General features: G+C 32.1%; 3 protein-coding genes across 6 annotated transcripts; 1 reads left to right on the forward strand and 2 right to left on the reverse strand.

Moving 5' to 3' along the window:
- The first annotated feature begins 354 nt into the window (after nt 1-354).
- On the forward strand, nt 355-2094 carry LOC118040791 (berberine bridge enzyme-like 17). Its single transcript, XM_035047822.2, has one exon. It carries the CDS (start codon nt 378-380, stop codon nt 1971-1973), a length of 1596 nt encoding a protein of 531 aa, XP_034903713.1. The 5' UTR covers nt 355-377; the 3' UTR covers nt 1974-2094.
- A 125-nt stretch (nt 2095-2219) lies between these two features.
- LOC118040792 (berberine bridge enzyme-like 17) lies at nt 2220-3892 on the reverse strand. Its single transcript, XM_035047823.2, has one exon. The coding sequence runs from the start codon at nt 3890-3892 to the stop codon at nt 2300-2302; it is 1593 nt and encodes a 530-aa protein (XP_034903714.1). The 3' UTR covers nt 2220-2299.
- A 3903-nt stretch (nt 3893-7795) lies between these two features.
- LOC118040793 (UDP-arabinose 4-epimerase 1) lies at nt 7796-12845 on the reverse strand. 4 transcript variants are annotated; one of them, XM_035047826.2, is made up of 11 exons: nt 12707-12845; nt 11560-11697; nt 11272-11396; nt 10778-10891; nt 10545-10652; nt 10351-10442; nt 9677-9818; nt 9422-9516; nt 8984-9113; nt 8374-8518; nt 7796-8284 (listed from the first exon to the last, which is right to left on the reverse strand). In XM_035047826.2, the coding sequence occupies exons 2-11, from the start codon at nt 11618-11620 to the stop codon at nt 8043-8045; spliced, it is 1254 nt and encodes a 417-aa protein (XP_034903717.1). In that variant the 5' UTR covers nt 11621-11697; nt 12707-12845; the 3' UTR covers nt 7796-8042. The 4 variants fall into 4 exon arrangements, with proteins under 4 accessions (XP_034903717.1, XP_034903719.1, XP_034903716.1 ...); XM_035047828.2 differs by having other exon boundaries at nt 11560-11694; nt 12707-12726; XM_035047825.2 differs by lacking the exon at nt 12707-12845 and adding an exon at nt 12563-12700.
- Nucleotides 12846-19645: the final 6800 nt, after the last annotated feature.

Here is a 19645-nt window from a genome sequence, read left to right on the forward strand (position 1 = left end):
CTTTGTGGTAGTAGAAAGCTCCATTGATTATGATCATGATCATGGAACGATTAATAGCACAGCACAATGCCTTTTTCTTTCGTTTATATATTTTGTCATCGCCATGCATGACTTCAACCATCCATGCTTGCATATATCTACGCTCATCTTTATTGACAATAGTGCTAGGTACGCAAAATATTCAATGAAGGCGACGGGGTCTAGAGGAATAGTACGTTGTTGGGAATGGTAAAAGTATGCAATATTAGCATTGATAAAATAGGGTTAGGGTTACGTGCCCAAAAAGAAACATTCCTTATTGGCTCCCTCCCCTCCCCTTCCATCTATAAATACAGCCATGCATTCAAGGTGTAACAGCCCTCAAGTATTGCCTTAAAATGAAGGTTTCAATGACTGTAATTCTCTCAGTATTTTCAGCCCTCTTGCTGTCTGTATCACTGGCAGCTAATTCTGATCCAAGTCTTGACAAGTTTCTACAATGCCTTCCAGATAATAGCCTTCCCTCTTACCCTATTTCTGAAGCCATCTATACCACTGCCAACCCCTCTTTCGAGTCTGTTCTGCTGACATACATCAACAACCGTAGATTTCTGACCCCAAAAACACCGAAGCCACTTGCGATAGTCACTGCCCTGCATGAATCCCATGTCCAAGCGACAGTAGTTTGTGCAAAGTCTCATGGCTTGCAGGTTAGAATCCGGAGTGGTGGACATGATTACGAAGGTCTTTCTTATGTGTCTGAGGTCCCATTCGTCATCCTCGACATGTTCAATCTCCGATCCATCGACATAGATCTTGCCAGCGAAACGGCATGGGTTCAAGCTGGGGCAACTCTTGGTGAAATTTACTACAATATTGCAAACAGGAGTAACGTGCATGCCTTTCCAGCTGGTGTTTGCCCTACAGTTGGTGCAGGTGGTCATATTAGCGGAGGAGGGTACGGGACTCTGATGAGGAAATATGGTCTTTCGGTGGATAATGTCATTGATGCGAAAGTAGTAGATGTCAATGGTAATATCCTTGATAGGCAGACGATGGGGGAAGATCTATTTTGGGCCATCAGAGGAGGAGGTGGAGCAAGCTTCGGAGTCATTCTTTCTTGGAAGATCAATTTGGTTCGGGTTCCGGCTAAAGTGACTGTTTTCAAGGTTGATCGGACCTTGGAGGAAGGTGCAACTGATATCTTTTATCAGTGGCAACAAGTTTCCACTGAGCTAGACAAAGAGCTTTTCATCAGAGCAATGCCACAAGTTGCCAATGGAAGTGTCGAAGGTACAAAGACGATTAGAATCTCTTTCTATGGCCTCTTTCTCGGACAAAGTGGAGCCCTTATTTCCATGATGAACAAGCGCTTCCCTAAATTGGGTTTGCAGCAAAGCGACTGTATCGAAATGAGATGGATAGAATCCACACTTTTCTGGTTTGATTTGCCAAACGGTACCTCCATCGATGTTCTCCTCAATAGGCCTCGTGGAGCGCAAAGCTTTTACAAGAACAAGTCTGATTACGTGAACCATATTGTTCCAAAGGAAGCTCTGGAACGCATATGGAAGATGATGATCAAGGCCGAGCCAATGTGGATGCAATGGAACCCTATTGGAGGAAGAATGAGTGAGATTCCGGATACCGCAACTCCATTCCCTCACAGAGCAGGATACCTCTTCAAACTCCAGTACTCCATAAACTGGAGTGAAGAAGGGACCGAGGCCACAGACCGCTACATAAGTCTGATAAGAGAAATGCATGATGCAATGGCTCCATATGTCACCAAGTTCCCAAGGGAGGCATTTCAAAACTATAGAGATCTTGATATTGGCAGCAGTCCGAGCAATCGGACCAACTTCGAGGAAGCTAAAGAGTATGGCCTCAAATACTTCAAGGGTAACTTTCTAAGATTGGTGAAAGTCAAGGGAATGGTTGATCCAGATAATTTCTTCAAGCATGAACAAAGTATTCCTCCCCGTTGGGCGTAGTAAAAGTCTACAAGTCTGTATTAATTGTTTTGAAATTAAGTTTAATATTGTGTATTGTGATTGTTTTTGGGCTTTTCCCATAATAAAACTGTATTGCAAGATTTCTTTAAGCTAATAATAATCTCACCGCTCAGAATATAACATAAAATTATTTTTAAAATTTCATTGAAGTTTTTGAATTGATCTTTCTATTACACACCAAAAACACAATCTTTCTATTAACTCTGATTTATTACATGTTAAGATGAATATGATCGAAGCCATTTTCAGCTTACGGAGCTAATAATTTATTCTTGAACTAAACAATTTCTTTTTTGCTCTACTACTCATTTCAAACTAGCTGGAATACTCTGTTCATACTTGAAGAAATCACCAGGATCTACCCTTGACTTGACTTTCACCAATCTTATAAAGTTGTTCTTGAAAAGCTTTCTGCCATAGACTTTAGCTTTCTCAAAGCTGGTCTGGTTGCTAGGGTTGCTACCAATATCAACATCTCTATAGTTGAGAAATGCCTCCCTTGGATTGCTGCTCACATATGGTGTCATTGTATCATACAATTGTGTTATCAAATCTATGTGATGGTTGGCAGCCTCAATCCCTTCTTGATCACTCCAGTCTACGGAGTACTGAATCTTGAACAGGTTTCCAGCTCTGTGAGGAAATGCAGTTGCTGTAGCTGGAATCTCATCCATTCTTCCTCCATAAGGATTCCATTGCATCCATACTCGCTCTACCTTGATCATCGTCTGCCATATTTTTTCCAAGCCTTTCTTAGGGATGGCTCTTTGTACATAATCAGATTTCCTTTTGAAAAAGCTTGCTCGGGTAGGCCTATTGAGTAGAGTTTCAATGGATGTTCCATTTGGAAGACCGAACCAATAAAGTGTGGATTCTACCCAGCTCATTTCATTGCAATCTTTCTGTTGCAAACCCAATTCAGGGAAGCTATTTTTCATCAAGGGAAGAAGTTTGCAGCTCGGTCCTAGAAAGAGGCCAATGAAGGAAACCCTAACAGTCTTGTTACTCCCGGAGCTTCCATTGACTACCCCTGGCATGACCCTTATGAAAAGTTCTTTGTCTAGTTTACTAGCAACTTCTTGCCACCGGTAAACAACATCCGTTGCACCTTGCTCCAACGTCTTAGAGACAGTAAATGCTGTCACTTTGGGAGGAACATCAACCAAATTGATCTTCCAAGAAAGGATGACACCAAAGCTTGCACCACCACCTCCCCTGATTGCCCAAAACAAATCTTCTCCCATGGACTTTCTGTCAAGGATCTTGCCATTGACATCAACTATTTTCGCGTCGACGATATTATCAATCGAAAGACCATGTTTTCTCATCAAAGGCCCATAACCCCCACCACTGAAGTGTCCTCCAGCACCAAGAGTCAAGCAAACACCAGCCGGAAAGGCAAGCACATTGCTCTTATTGGCAATATTATAGTAAAGTTCACCGGTAGTTGCCCCGGATTGAATCCAAGCCGTCTTCCCCGCAACATCTATGTCGATAGAACGGAGGTTAAACGTATCAAGAATGATAAACGGAACATTAGATACGTATGAAAGGCCTTCATAGTCATGTCCACCACTACGGATTCTGATTTGCAAGCCGTTAGACTTTGCACAAATAACAGTTGCTTGGACATGGGATTCATGCATGGCAGCTATGATTGCAAGCGGTTTCGGGGTTGATGAGGTTAGAAATCTGCTGGCTTTTGCATATGCTCGCAAAGTAGGTTCGAAAGAGGAATTAGTAATCCCGTAAATGGCTCTAGAAACAGGGTAAGAGGAATCACTGTGGCTAGGAAGGCATTTTAGAAACCTGTCAAGAGATGTTTCAGAAGTTGCTAGCGGTACTAAGACCAAAAGAACTGAAAATACGAAGAGTCTCAGAGACATGGAAGCCTTCATTTTTTTAAGGATATTATGCTTCAGGCTTCGTTTGCAGACACATTGCTTGCATGCCTGTACTTATAGGAATTAAGCAAGAGAGGAAGGCAACTCTCTATTAATTAGTCCAAAGTAACAGTAGCACAAAATATTCAATTCTTTCTCCATTAATCCAAAGTAACAGTAGCACAAAATATTCAATTCTTTCTCCATTAATCCATAGTAACAGTATCACAAAATATTCAATGCTTTCTCTATCTTGCGTGTCAAAAACTTTGAATGTGTAATTTGAATATATCTTGGAATGTTTCTTTTCAGAAATTCAAGAGGCTGACTGACGCATAAAAAGTCTTGCATACTTAGCTGGCTCACACATTATCATAAATGCATTGCAAAGGAAGAACTTTGGCAATGCTATGGTCCATTATGCACACTTGCAGGGGTATGTTCTGGCTTGATAACAAGTTGTGAGAAAGTTGTAAAAACCCTGCTGGTGATAACCCAAATTTAATAGATTAACTCGGGTGATTTAAAATGATATTATTTTAATTAAAAAAAATTAAAATTAAATTAGATTTTAACTAAATTAACCTAATCTCACCTTATCAATTCTCACTTAAAAAACTCCTTAGGTTGATCCACTAAGTAGAATTGGGTTTAAAAATGCTGGTAGGAAAGACTTTTGAATTAAGAGCGTTTAAATATTTAAAAGAAGTTTTAAACTCCTTATAATTAAGATTAAGACTGTTACGTTCCTTAATTTGGTTGAGTTAATGTTGTTCAGAATTATTATATGAAAATTTTCAGTTTATAAACCAATGAATGAATGAATATAGAACAGTAAGGAATCAAATATTAAATACTATATATTACGTTTTTTCAATCCCATTCAATTTATGGATTTCTGGAATTAGCGAGATAATTAAAAAGGGTTGAAGCCTAGTTAAAGAAAATCAACTCGGTATTTGACCTATTTCAGGTCCTGTTTCATAGGTTGCAAGTTAAGTTACATCAATTTAAAATATATTTGCATCAAGATTTTTTTAAAAAAAAATCAAAACAACATAATTTTGAAAAAATTAAACTAAATTTAGCATGATAAAAAATAATGATAACCAGGTTTGACCGAAACAACTTATTTTATCTAATTTGATATAAAACTTAGTTCAAATCAGGTTTTAAATCGAAATATTATTGAGTTGACTTTTCATTCCAAACTGAATTTAATAACACTGAATTGAAGCAATGAAAAAAATACTATGAATTATATGTCATATTCCAAACAATGGAAATAATTATTCAATTTGAATTTATGATAGTTACAAGCATTTCTATGTGAAAGAGATGAAGTCAAGACCAGATAGTTCAAAGCTACGGCCTGTTTTTGCCAATTATACAATTTTTCAGCATCATGTCGCCTTCATGAAATATATAAATTTGTGGACCAAAAAAACAATATGCATGGTCAGGCCTTGTTTGTTTCCCGGAAAGTAGTTTCCGGGAAACCATTTTCCAAACTTTCCTGTGTTTGTTTGTCATTAGGAAAGTTGGTCAGCGGAAAACACTTTCCGGTCAGCGGAAAACACTTTCTAGTCAACGAAAAATACTTTCCGGTCAACGGAAAACACTTTCCAGTCAATTTTAGTCAAAAAAAATTTGACTTGGTTTTCAGGAAAGTGTTTTCCTTAGCTGTGTTTGTTTTCCGGAAAGTGGTTTCCGGGAAATCACTTTCCAAACTTTCTTGTGTTTGTTTTCCAGAAAGTGGTTTCCGGGAAATTACTTTCCAAACTTTCTTGTGTTTGTTTGCCAGTAGGAAAGTTGGTCAATGGAAAACACTTTCCAGTAAAAGGAAAATTTGGCTTGGTTTTCTGGAAAGTGTTTTCCTGAAAAATTTGAGGGGAAAACACTTTCCGGAAGTTGTGAAAAATTTAGAAATATCATTATTTGCTGATTATATCAAATTTGATCCTCAAACTTTTGATTGCTACATATATTTTGTTTTGAATATTTATTTTTCAATTTCATCTCTTAAAATTTTATTTTTATATTAACTTTGGTCCTTATTTTTATAATTACTATTTGCTTTTTCCTTATCATTTTTTTTATTGAAATTTTTTATTTATCAAATTTGATCCTCATTTTTTTGATTGTTACTTATTTTATTTGAAATAATTTATGAAATGTTGATTATTATTATTTTAATTTCTTTATTTTTTATTATTTTTTTATTTTTTAGATTTGATCCCTATTATTTTGATTATTATTTGAGATAATTTATGAAATTATATATTTTTTTTCAATTTCATTCTCATTTAACTTTTTAATTTGTAAGATTTGTTCCTCATTATTTTAATAAACTTGAGAAAAATAAAATATTAATAAGTTATTTTCCAGCTCATTTTCCATGACATAACCAAACACTGGAAAGTGTTTTCCAGTTCATTTTCCATAACACTACCAAACATCGGAAAATACTTTCCCGGAATTCACTTTCCAGGAATTCACTTTCCCCGGAATTCACTTTCCAAAAGGAATTCACTTTCCTGCAAACAAACGGAGCCTTAATCAAAACCTTTGTTTCCAAAATTTCTGTGCCGTTCTTCTCTTTTGGAGAGATCTTGTCGCTATTAAAATTTAATTTAATTTTCCTTAAAAAAAAATTTAAAGAGCATCCTTTTGAGAGTGTTGTAGACATGGAAGCATTCATTTTCAGGTTTTGTCTCTCAGTTCCAGGCTGCATGTTCAGACAAATTTGATTGCTGTGTGGATTAGTGCAAAGTTACTGCAGAGAACCGTTAGAATTCTAAAATGTTAGGATCACCATGTCTGAGGCTGGAGTCTTGGGTTCAAAAAAGCCCGTAACAAAACATATTCTGACTCGTCACGGCAGGATAAGGTTTTATAACTAGGATTATAATGAGATGATATCTTTACTAATCTTCCAATTTCTTATGATAATTTGAAGAGGGCTAGCTGCTCTTACATAAACAAAATATTAAATCTAGCTGGTTGGTTCACACAAATGTCAATTACAAAATATATTGTCCGAGAGAAAGAACAAGCTCTAGTCCTTGTTATAATGATTGTCTTTGAATGATTCTGGTTCACAGTTCTCGACAGAACAATCAGTACCAATCATGCAATGCAAGCCTGTGCCATCTAATACAATGAACATGTTATTTCATTTACTATAATTTTCAATGCCTAGTTGGTGACAAAGCAGGAGGGGTCTTGCTCCCTCCCCGCATCCGCGCACGCATACTCGTGTATAACCATTGCTGACAATGAATATATATAAAACAGTTCATTAAAACCTTTCAAAAATTCAAAAAAATTAACTATTTATGCACTTGATTCTTCTTTATCTATATATAATTAAATATTTATTCTCGTTGCTTCCATAACTATTTTGTAATAACCATTACTATTGTCATTAGCGTACACCACTCAGGATTTGGTGCCTGTTTTAGGGGACACCTGCAAGTGGAAACCTTGAGCCTCCATGCATGTCAAATAAGCACTAGATATTTTGTTCTCTACGTTACATTTATTTTAAATTTCCAACCACTTTTGGGATTTTAATGCCTATTCATTGCAGACCATTCCTTTCTTTCATGCCTGCTTGGCTTTTTTCCAGTCATTCTTCTGCATTTCTCTATTGAAAGTGGCAGCCCGGAACTGGAACTGGTAATGTCAAGAGCCATGTGGTCAACATTCTTATAAACTAGAATCTTGTAACCCTAGCAGCTTCTTCAATGCTCTCTTTTGGTGCTTCATACACCCACTCAAGGTTTGACCATGGCAGAGCTCTACACAAAGTTCAGGTTAACTTGGCTAAATGAAATGATTCTGGAGGCAAACAGCACAGTCCCCATTCTCAAAAAACCAGCTTTATTGAACATGAATTATGATAACCGACGGGTATGAACAAAAGGGTAGAATCAACATAGAAGCTACACCTGCGCCAGGGGCATCTTATTATTGAGATATTATTGGTTGGAATACATGTAATGAATTGGCCGCTCCTAACACTATATATTAGAAGGTGAAAAAATGATCTTTATCTGAAACCCCACTTCTAAGGGAGAAGAGAAACACAACTGGAGTTGGTGCTGCGTGGGGGCTGCGGGGGTCTGAGTTAAATTTCTGCTATGGACTCTTCCCTAAATGTTCAAGAAGCCATCACCAGAGGGGATCCATACCCATTTTGATGTGATTTTTGCCATCTCCACGCAGTCTGTAAGCTCTTCTGGAGATCTGTGTATTGCGCTGTCCAGTTTAGCTCAAGGTTAATTTTAGATGGGTCACTGAATACTTCAGCATAGTCACCAGGACGGCGAGGTAAATAGTCAACTTTGATATCTACACCAGTTGCCTTTTTACATGCCTTAACAAACTCCTTGACTGATCTACCTGATAATAGAAACAAGAAACAAACAACAGCTTGAGAACACAAGAAGACTGAAAAACCACTTAGAGAACAGTGAAACTTGGTCACCCACCCTTTCCAGTGCCAACATTGTAGATTCCAACTTTACCAGGCATTGCCTTTTCAAGTGCTTTAACATGAGCATCAACAAGATCAGTAACATCAATATAATCTCTTATACAAGTTCCATCGTGGGTCTTATAGTCTGTTCCTTTAACCTGCAAAAAGTGAAAACAGCACCAGCACATTCTGAGAATTTCATTCATCGTAATGCAAATACTACAACAGATCAGGGCATGGCACAAAGAATATGGAATCAGGCAGATATTAGCAATCTCTAGGTATGAAAACTCAATAAATGTCCCAATAGCCTGATCCAAGACTCCCAAAGAGTTCAAATTTTCAGCAAGGAAATCAACACCTAAAGCTAAACCAGCCGAGTTCTGAAAACCAGAGTAACAACAATTACAAAGCAGGAAGGCACAGTGCTCTACATTCTTTTTTCTTAAAGATTGAACGAAGAAAATCTCTTTTTCACCAGTAATTGCAGAATCATACAATTCTACCAAAATACAAACTGAAATTTCTACTTTTTTCACAGGTTAGCCTTGAAATAACTCAACAGTCAAGTTACAATTTTGGTCTAAAGGGGAAATTCCAGGTTAAAAACCAAGTAAGAGTACCTTCAGCCCAGGAATAATACCACGAGCTGCATCGAAACAAGCACCAGAAATTCGTCCATGCTCACGCAGTTCAGGTCTAGGAGCCTCACCTAACCTGCCTTCTGGATCTGATCCAATCACATTGAAGTATCTGAAAGTTGATCGAAAAAGCATTCATCATTTCATACCCTTTAAGAGTGAGCAGTTATCATTATTTAACTTTCATTTAATGACGGGATGTAGCTTTAAAATATCAATTTTGTATTCAAAGCCTCATCTTCTGCAGTTAGTTCAAAAACTGAAGGGCATTTGAGGAATACTTTAAAAAAAACCAGAGATCAACTAGTAAATTGAACGAAAAGCATTTGAGAAATACTTCAAAAATAACAAGTAAGAATATGCCAGCTATTGGAAAGTCAACAATTCAAAGAAAAAGGTATAAGGATACTCAACACCAACCTCAATATCATAATTGCCATGTTTGAGTTTTTAGAAAAATCAAGGATGATATCTTCTGCCATCTTCTTAGCTTTTCCATATGGATTAATGGGTACCTGAGTTGAGGGACAAACATAATTCAGTCACCTATCATGTAACTTGATAAAAAGGAAAACAAGTTGTAGTGTTCATTCTTGCACTCTCGTCCTAAATGAAACTGTAGACTGGACAAAAAGAAGAAAAAAGAAAGCCAGTTAAAAAGTTTTTAACTCAAACCTGTGGAGTTACTTCAGTAATCGGCATCTTTTCAGGCTCCCCATATGTTGCACATGTACTTGAATATATCAAAGTCTTTACATCATTTGCAGCCATTGCCTCCAACACTACCAAGGTATTTGATGTGATATTGTGATAGTACCTGCACAACAAGGACAAGCATATTATCATTTTGGACACATGATTAAGTGTATTGATTTTGACAGAGAATATAGGTTTTCAGTTAGAAGATGATCCATATCTATACAAAGTGAAATATATGATAAAAGAAAATCTCAAGACTTGATTTACATTATATCAGTTTTCAAAATCAATGTTCTGTACGTATTCTATAGCTTCCAGTGGATTTTCTATGATTATTGGACTAAGAAACACAATAAGCAAGATACAACAGAAGTTTCAACCAAAATTGGCTTCCCTAAGCTATTAGAATCAGGCTATTCGGCAATAATTTAATGCCTGTTATCCCATCATCTAAATCTTACTTGCAGTTCTTGTATGCAAATCATAGAATCAGGCTATCCAAAAAATCCCTTGTATGAAAAGTGGTTCCAGTGATACCTTCCTTAAAACTTCTTATTATTCCATGTGGCAATGGAAAAAGAAAACCTAAACTTGTAATCACACAAACTATTTTGCAGCAAGTTCAACAGGAAACCAAAAAGAAAGCTTACTTCAGGGGGTCCATGGTGCTTTCCCCAACATATGCAACTGCTGCAAAATGCATCACAGCATTAAATGCATTTTGTGAGAAGATAATGTTAACCTAGGATTTTGGTGAAGGAAACATGTTGCAACATGTTCAGCTATCTTTATAAACAACCTAAAATCAGCATTATACATTAAATATATCAAATTATAAGGATACAGTTTTAGGATCTCCCAGGTCAGCATATATAAACTGAAGCCTCCCGGGCTCTGGAAATAATTCTTGTAAAACCTTGACTGCACCTATGTTTCCTCGAGAAAGGTTGTCCTGTTAACAATATGAAATTCTTTGCATTAAATACATAGAGATATTAACATCACGGGTGATAACAGGATCTTTCAAGCGATAACAGATCTGAAAGGAAGTTGCTATATTTCATGCAAGGAACATACCACTATGGTTACTCGGTAACCATCCTTCAAAAGTCGCAATGCAGCATGGGAACCAATAAAGCCAGCACCACCTGTCACTAGGACATGGATCACCCCTTCTTCATGCAAAGAGAACTGAAAAACAAATCATCATGTACGTTAAAAAAAAATGACATAAACTCAATTTGTAATTCAATGGCCGAACATAATTGAGATTTGGACAGCTGATTTCACATTTTAAAAGAGGCGCACAAAAAAATCCAAATGCCCTTTACTGGAGAAGTAAAGGTGGCAATACAATTCCTAGAGTGTGATGACCCTGTTTTTTCTAGGGGCAAATAATAAACATGCTTCAAGTTTCAAAATGCTATTTCTGCAGCTTCAGTGGAAAAAACAGGATGCTTGGACAAGTCCAAGCAATCAAAATGTCTGTTAATTATTTTTATGTCAACTCTTCCACACCAAAAGAGTATTGACTTAACAGAAGACAAATGAACAAAGGATTCAGAAGTTACCGGGCTTGGAGAATAAAAGGTCGGAGATTGCTTTAGCATAATTATACATAAAGCTGTGAGGGTAGCAGCCAAAAGAATCTTTCCTACAACGTTGTTTTTCCTTTTTGGATCTGAATAATCCATGCCTGCAACAGAATGAGCAAAACCAAAAAATTAAACCCTGAAAGCAACTAGCAGCTTCATATAATTCAAGCAAGCAGAAGCCAACCAAACAATTGCATCACCATAAACATCAAGGGAGTAAAGAGGGAGCATTTTGATGTCAAAATGTAGAGCCATGAAACAGACCTCCAAGAGATATAGATCTATTGGACCTTGGCTGAGCTCTGGTCCTGCCAAAGTTTAGCATTTGGAGAGTCCTTCAATTCCAGTCCCTTTCTCTCTCAAAACTAAGTTTCAGTATCAGTGATTTTCTGCTCCAGTCTGCTGCAATGAAATCAAATTCAAACAATTAGCAATGATAGAGTTTGAAAAAGAAGAAACCAAAAGACATGAAAGGTAAAATCAGAACCAAAAGGAAGACCAGCTGGGCCCTATATAAGTATTTGAAGCCAAAACAAAACAACGAGAGCAAAAGGTTAAACACTACAAGTACAAAAAAAAAAAATTACAATTCAAATGGGGAAAAACAAAAACCCAGGAAAATTCACCACTCAGTTCAATTCTTTACAATCTGAAACCAGTTAAAAGAGAGAAAGGGAGAAGAATTTCAAGATCCAAAAAAACCAGTAAACACAAGAAATCACTCCTCAGAACTCCATTTGTTACATAAAAAATAAAATCAATTAAAAAAATGCACAGACATAGCAATCGTTTGTCAGGGCATGACTGGTACCAGAGATTAAAAAACAAAATTCTGATATCAGAATGTCCACCATAGACAACCCAGAACGACAAATGATAAAGCTTCTACCAAATATAAGGGGGGGAAAAACACTTTACAGAGAGAAGAACAAACCAAATCCCAAAATGGGAATTCCTCAAGATCCAAGAACACCAATCAATCAAAACCCATTTCGAAAAACACTGAAAAAATCCCAAAAATCACATCTTTATCAAAAAAGAGCTAGTCAATCAAAACAGGAACAAGAAAAAAGCTCAAATATTTATCAGCAGCAGTCTACTTCAAAGAAAAATACTTAAATTCTAACATCAATACCACTCACGAACTTCCCAAAAGAAACCAATTTTCCTTGTCAAGAACCAAAAAAAGATCTATCTTTACTGGAGATACAAGTATACAGCAAAGAATGGAAGAAAACGCTTGAAATTTAAGGACATGTGCACTCACATGAGAAATGATGCAGAACCCACAAAAAGATGATCAAGAAAACGTTAAGAGGAGAGAATTCTAACTACAGAAATTAATTAAAGATTTTTAAAGAGAGAAGAAAACTTGTAAGAATTTAGAGAGAGAGGGGAGAGAGAGGCGTACAAGTACAAGAAGAAAAAAAGTGAAGACGAGAGAAAGGAGGGTTCCGGTTGTTAAGGTACGTTTGAACGTGTAAGAGAAGAATTGTAGTGATAGGCGGAGGATTCTCTGTGCATTCCATGCTGTCATCGAATGAGAACATGAGAGAGAGAGAGAGAGCGGAGGTTTGAAAATTCAATTAAGAAAAATATTTTTTTTTAACACTAATTATTTCGTGTTCAGTATTTTGGTGTTTTTTTAAAAAAATTAAAAATTAAATATATTAAAATCATTTAAAAACATTAAAAAAATACTAATTTTATATTTTTTCAATATAACTATATTTTTAAAATATATTTAAACATGAGTGAAAATAAAATATCAAATTAAGTGTTTGTTTGGAACTGCTTCTTTACTAGAGTTTCAATAAATTTTAATTTTTTTTTTAAATTAAATTTTTTTATGTTTTTTAAATTATTTAAATATAATAATATAAAAAAAAATCAAAATAAAAAAATAAAAAATATCATTTTAATATATTTTAAAATAAAAAATATTTTTAAAAACAATATCAATCACACTTTCCATCCATCATCATGCTCATATCGGTTTGGCGACGTGATAATTGTGGCGCAATCTGAGAAACACCAGAGATAAAACTTTTGCTCGGGTGCAACGCATTTCCTTTAGAAGAATTTATTTTTAAGATGATATGATGTTTTCTTTAGGTTTTCTAATAATTATATTATGTTATTTTAGTTTATTATAATTTCAAAATAATATAATGTAGAAAAACATTTGTAGTTTATGGCGAAAATATTGTAATTTATGATAGATTTAGATAGCAACTACTTTAAGGAAAATATATTATAATAAAGGTTTGTAAAATATTTTTTAGATTTTCTCTTGTTTGTCTTCAAAAAAAATAGAAAATATTTTTTATATTTATTTTCAGTAGAATATTTTACAAAAAAAAAATAATCTATAAAAAACATTTAACAATAAACCTTCAATCTTAGTTTAAATATTTTCAAATAATAAAGTTCCATTAAGTAATTTATATGTATTTTTCTGTCAACTATCTTCCCATTCATTATTATTATTGAAAAGTGTTTTATATTTAAAATATTTTTACCATAAGATATTTTTCAAGTTAAATATTTAAAAATATTATATACGCATGGCATTTTACAAAAAAAAAATTACACAAAATAAACGTACCCTAAATTTTTATAATTTTGAATTTCAAGCTATAAAAGTAGCAAAACGTTATATACACATGTAGGTGTTTTGCTTTAAGTGGCTGCATATCTTCCTTGTTAAGAAACCAATGAATTCGAAAATCTAAATGGAATCATTTGCTACATATGTACCCAGAAATCAATTCAAGAAGGATTGTTAGTATTTTGCAATTTTTTTTAATTAATGTGGATATTTAATGTGCACATTGTTATTAATTTTGCAGGGCCTGAAATTAATGATAATATAAGTCTTTAATTATTCTGAGTTTTGTAGGACTCAAATTAATGATTTTTAAAAAATAAATTTAGAATCTAACTAGTTAAATTATATTTTTTACGATGCATTTGTTTTATTAATCGATATTGAGAGCTTGAATCTTAAGAGAATTTTATTTATTTATTAAAGCACCGGATTGATATGAAAGTTGTATTTTTAGAATTATTTAAAAAAAAAAACTCAAAATCGATTCAAATCTCCAATTCCATTAAATTCCACTAAACAAGAAAAAAATAGTCAAAATAATGAATTAATGAACCCAAATCTATGTGGATTCATTTTTTTAATATAAAAACTAAGGCTATATAATTTTTGTATAATTGAAAAAACAATACCACGAAATTGGTAATCTAAAATGAAATATCATGTTCTTCGAACGTTGCATGTTAATTGAGATTAAATCTTAATTTAAACGATATCAAAAACACAATATGACATATTTTAAAAGTAATTTAATAAAAGAAAATACCAATCTCTTGAAATTTGTAATGGGAATATATTTTTAAAAAGGAATGCATGAAAGGGAGAGGCAGTCAATGACAGGCGAACGAGTTTCGAGCGGAAATAGCGGGGCGAAGGCTTTTTCTTGGGTATCTGTAACTCATCATCTACTCTGTCTGTCACCAGTTACGTGCCTCCATGTCATTGCTCTTGTCTCTGCTTTTTCTCTGTCTTTAAATTAATTTTATAATAATTCAATGATTACCGCTTAACTTTCTTTAAAATTATATTGCTTCCCACATTTTATAATTAATCCAATGACTTACCACCTAGAAATCTCATTCAAGTCACATTTTATATCAAGTTATATATTTTTTATTTAAACGGTGTCCTTTTATTTATTTTTTAAAAAATTAATGATATTGTTTTAGACTGAAAATTTTTTTTATATCAAATATTTCTCTGAATTTTCTATATTTAACCATGTTGTAAGAAATTTAGTCAGTAAAATTTTATATAAACAATAATACATTAATAAAGTAATTTAAAATATAATATTATTATAAAATAATAAATTACTAATATATTTATTTGAAAAAGACATTAGGATAAAAGTATATTATTTGATATATTAGTATATATAATACTTTAGTTTATATAATATTGCTAGAAAATACATTCCAATACAAAACATGTTATATATATATATACTAGCTTTGATACCCGCGCGATGCCGCGGGTCATTTTTTTTTGTATAAAAAAATATTAAAAAAAATAAAATTTTAAAAATCTTGGGTTTTTCTACAAAGTTATACCCAAGAATCTTAGGTTTGACTGCAACGTCTGACCTAAGTGTAATATTTATAATATTAATAATAAAATTAAACTTGCATGACCCAAGTTTAAGTGAGCCTGACTGTAACACCGAACCCAAGAATATTGGATGTGGGTCTGGCTATAAGGTCGTATCATAAAAGTATGATAATTAAATAGATTAATTAAAAAAAATCAACAGAAATGAAAAAACTAATGAAGAAAAAGAAAAAGAAATTGAATTACTTGGGTTAACCCTTTAAACCAAATCAAACTAAATGAAAAAAACTAATGAAGAGAAAGAAAAAAATTAACATTAACAAACTAAATCAAACAAAAACAATTCATTAAAAAAAATTAAAAAGAAAAAACAAAAGAAAAAAACAGTCATATAATATAATACAATATAATAATAATTATAATGAAAAAACGTGGGGAAAGTTAAAGCTAAAGCTAAATTCTCAACCAACTCAATATTAAAAAAATAAATTTATCAAAGATAATTTAAAAAATAAACATATGGAGGAAACACTGCAACCAAACAAAAATTATATAAGGGAAACACTGTATTAATCCATAGTGTTTTTTTTTCTTTTTTAAAAAAGCTACAAAGCTAAGTTCTCAACCAGCTTAATATATATAAAAAACCGAGATTCGTATAATGAAAGTATGATAACTAAATTAATTTTTTTTTCACATTAACAAACTAAATTAAACAAAAAAAAAAATCATTGAAAAAAAAACACAAGAAAAAGGCAAAAAAAAAAAAACCATGGGCAAAACAGAAAAAGAAAAGAAAAGAAAAGAAGTCAAGTGTTTCACTGTATGCACAGTGATATATTATATGTAAAAAACAGAATAAACAAAAGCGAGGAAAAAAAAAGCTGCTACAATGAAAAACTCACGCATTAAAAAAAAAAACACTGCTACAGTGAAAAAACATTTAAAAAAAAAACAAAAGCAAAAGCAAAAAAAAAAGAGGGAAAAACAGCCACAAAAAAAAAACCAAAAACAAAAAAAAATGCCACAAAAGAAAAAACTGCAAAAAAAAAAAAGCTTTAGCTACAGTGAAAAAGCTACGTGTTTTAGTATATTACTTAATTATATGTAAAAAACAGAAGAAACAAAAGCGAGGAAAAAAAAAACAAAACTGCTACAGTGAAAAACCCACGCATAAAAAAAAAATGTAAAAAAGAAAAACTGCTACAGAAAAAAAACCAAAAACAAAAAAAAATGCCACAGAAGAAAAAACTAAAAAAAAAATTGTAAAAAAAAAAAAAAACTTTAGCTACAGTAAAAAAGATACGCGTTTTAGTATATTACTTAATTATTATATAATAATATAATTATAATAATTATTATAATATATAAGTATAATTAATTTTAGAGTTTTTTAATATATATATATATATATATATACACATCGTATAAAATAAAATTATACAAATATATGATATAGTAATTTTTAGTTTAATTTTTATGATATAGTTAAATATTAAAAAATATTTTTTAATTTATTTTTTATAATATTTTTAAATATAAAAAAATAATTTTATTTTTAATAACATGTTTTTTATATAAAAAATATTTTAAAGAAAAAAAAACTCTTTTTTCGACAAGAAAAACGAGATATTAGTAAAAAAATAATAATGAATTGATTTGACCAGATCGAGACACTGATTCTGAACCGACACTTGTAAGTTGTAACTATGCTTTTTTGAGATATTTATGCGGGACCCATATAAAAAAACAAAAAAGAGAAGTCGGCCTCGCAAAAAGGAAGACAGCTTGAATGGTCGAAGACGCTGGCAGGTTGTTTTTACTGCATGTCTGAAAATTCATTGGTTTTTTTAAAAAAAAAATTTAATGTTTTGATATTAAAAATAAATTTAAATTTTTTTTAAAATATATTTTTAAATTAAAATTATTTAAAAAACATCAACACTACCACTTTAATAATATAAATACGTTACAATAAGTCAATTTAGTTGACTAAATACGTTACTCTCTTGGTTTAGTCAATTTTTTTTTTTTTATCACTCAGTATGGTATTTTTTTAATTAAATTTAATTAAAAAAATTTCATGAAAATTTATATTTAATTTTTTTAGTTTTAATAATTGAATTTAAAATGAAATTCAATCTCCAAAAATATTATAAAAGCAAATCTGAGATCAACCCCTCTTATTTATAATTCTAAGAAAAATAAATTTAATGTTAAATTAACCTTTTTCAATATATCTGTCTTCTTATCTTTTTCAGATACATTTAAAAAAATAAAATGAAGGTAACAAGAATAATATAAAAAATAAGATAAATTAAATTTATTTATTAATTAAATTCAAATTAAATAGTATAATTGAATTCAATTACAATATAGAATTGATTTTAAACAACTTCTTAAATTTTCATCCCCAGGTTTAAAGAAACACAGACATTTACCTTGTCTTAATTAACTCCATTTATTTTTTTTTCCCATGCAATAATTAAAGACTATGTAAAGAAAACCTTAACGCTTGATCAAGGATTCAGGAATCTAATTGGTTTCACGAAACTTAAAACTGAAACAAAGCAAGTAATTAATTTACTCTTTTTTTTTTTTTCAATTCCTAGAAGCAATGCGATCCAATAATTAATTCTCCTAACAAATAGCAATAATAATTAATAATTTACAAATGATGACAGCAACAAATATTAATCAAAATTTACAAGTGATGACAGCAACAAGCATAAACAAAGCATTGCTTCTATTCATTTCTGTAATATTTGTAATTTACTCCTTTTGTTTTCAATTCCTAGAAGCAACGCGATCCAATAATTAACTCTCCTAACAAATAAAAATAATAATTAATAATTTACAAGTGATGACAGCAACAAATATTAATAAAAATTCCACCTGCTATGCACTTGAGGTCTTGGCCCAGCGGTTGAAGGGACTTGTTCCCTTCCTCTGTATCCTGGGTTCAAACCTCACCGTGCACGTCTGTTATCTCCGTGGTGCCTTACATGTTTACTGGGTTTGCGGGATGTTCAGTGAGCCGTGAGATTAGTCGTGGTGCGTCCAATCTGGTCCAGACACCCACGTAAATAAAAAAAATAAAAAATTCCACCTGCTCTACGTAAACAAAGTATTGCTTCGATTCATTTCTGTAATGCATGGACAAGAGACATGCAATTGTCTCTTAGCTTAATAATAATAATAATAATAAAAGTTGATGGTAGTGTAGTAGATGGTATTTTTTAAAGTATTTTTGTTTGAAAATATATTAAAATAATATTTTTATTTTTTAAATTTATTTTTAACATCAAAATATTTTAAAATATAAAAAGTTAATTTAAAACTAAAAAATATATTTAAAAAAAAAAACCTAGACAACAATACCAAATAAAACCTTATGTGAAAAATAAAACATGGTTAAGAGTGTGGTTATAAGTGATTTTCAAAGTATTTTTTTACTCAGAAAAATATTAAAATATTTTTTTTTATTTTTAAAAATTATTTTTAATATTATCACATTAAAATGATCTAAAAATACTAAAAATTATTAATTTAAAATAAAGAAAAAAAATATTAATATTTTTTTAAAATATTACTTTCAAAATACAAAAACTGTAGCGTGAGGGGAGTGAGGAGGATATTGTAAACACATGAGCATCCAAGCAAATAAAGCAGTGATGTGATGGGACAAGTCTGTATTACTCTTCCACCTGCCTCCTTCTCGTTTGCTCTAGTTTTTTTTTTTTTTTTTTTAATTTATTATTATTATTTTAAGATAAGCCATGGATCGATAGAGGTAAAATAAAGCTCATGGTATAGAGATGGCACCACGTTCTCAAAGGATTAGCACTAGGCAGATACAGATCAGCAGCTGGATTTTTCTCTGGAGTCAATGGAAAATATCTTAGCACTATTTTGTGTGTTTTTGACTAATTGTTTATATTAAATAACTTTAAAGATGTATTTCTCTAATCATTTTCAAGAAAACATTTTTTTAATATTTGATTTATCTCAAGATTAATCTGGTTTAAGTCTCGAGTTATTGGGTTTTTGGTTTAATCCATGAGTCGGGTCAATTTGATTTTATTATTTGTTTTGGTAGAATGGACATTCATGTAATAAATCCTCAAGAATAGAATCGTCCAAACGAAACCCCCTTTATGAAATGTGCTCTCCCATGCGCAAAAAGTCTTT

This window comes from Populus alba, chromosome 11 (assembly GCF_005239225.2).
Source record: "Populus alba chromosome 11, ASM523922v2, whole genome shotgun sequence".
NCBI classification, from domain to species: domain Eukaryota; kingdom Viridiplantae; phylum Streptophyta; class Magnoliopsida; order Malpighiales; family Salicaceae; genus Populus; species Populus alba.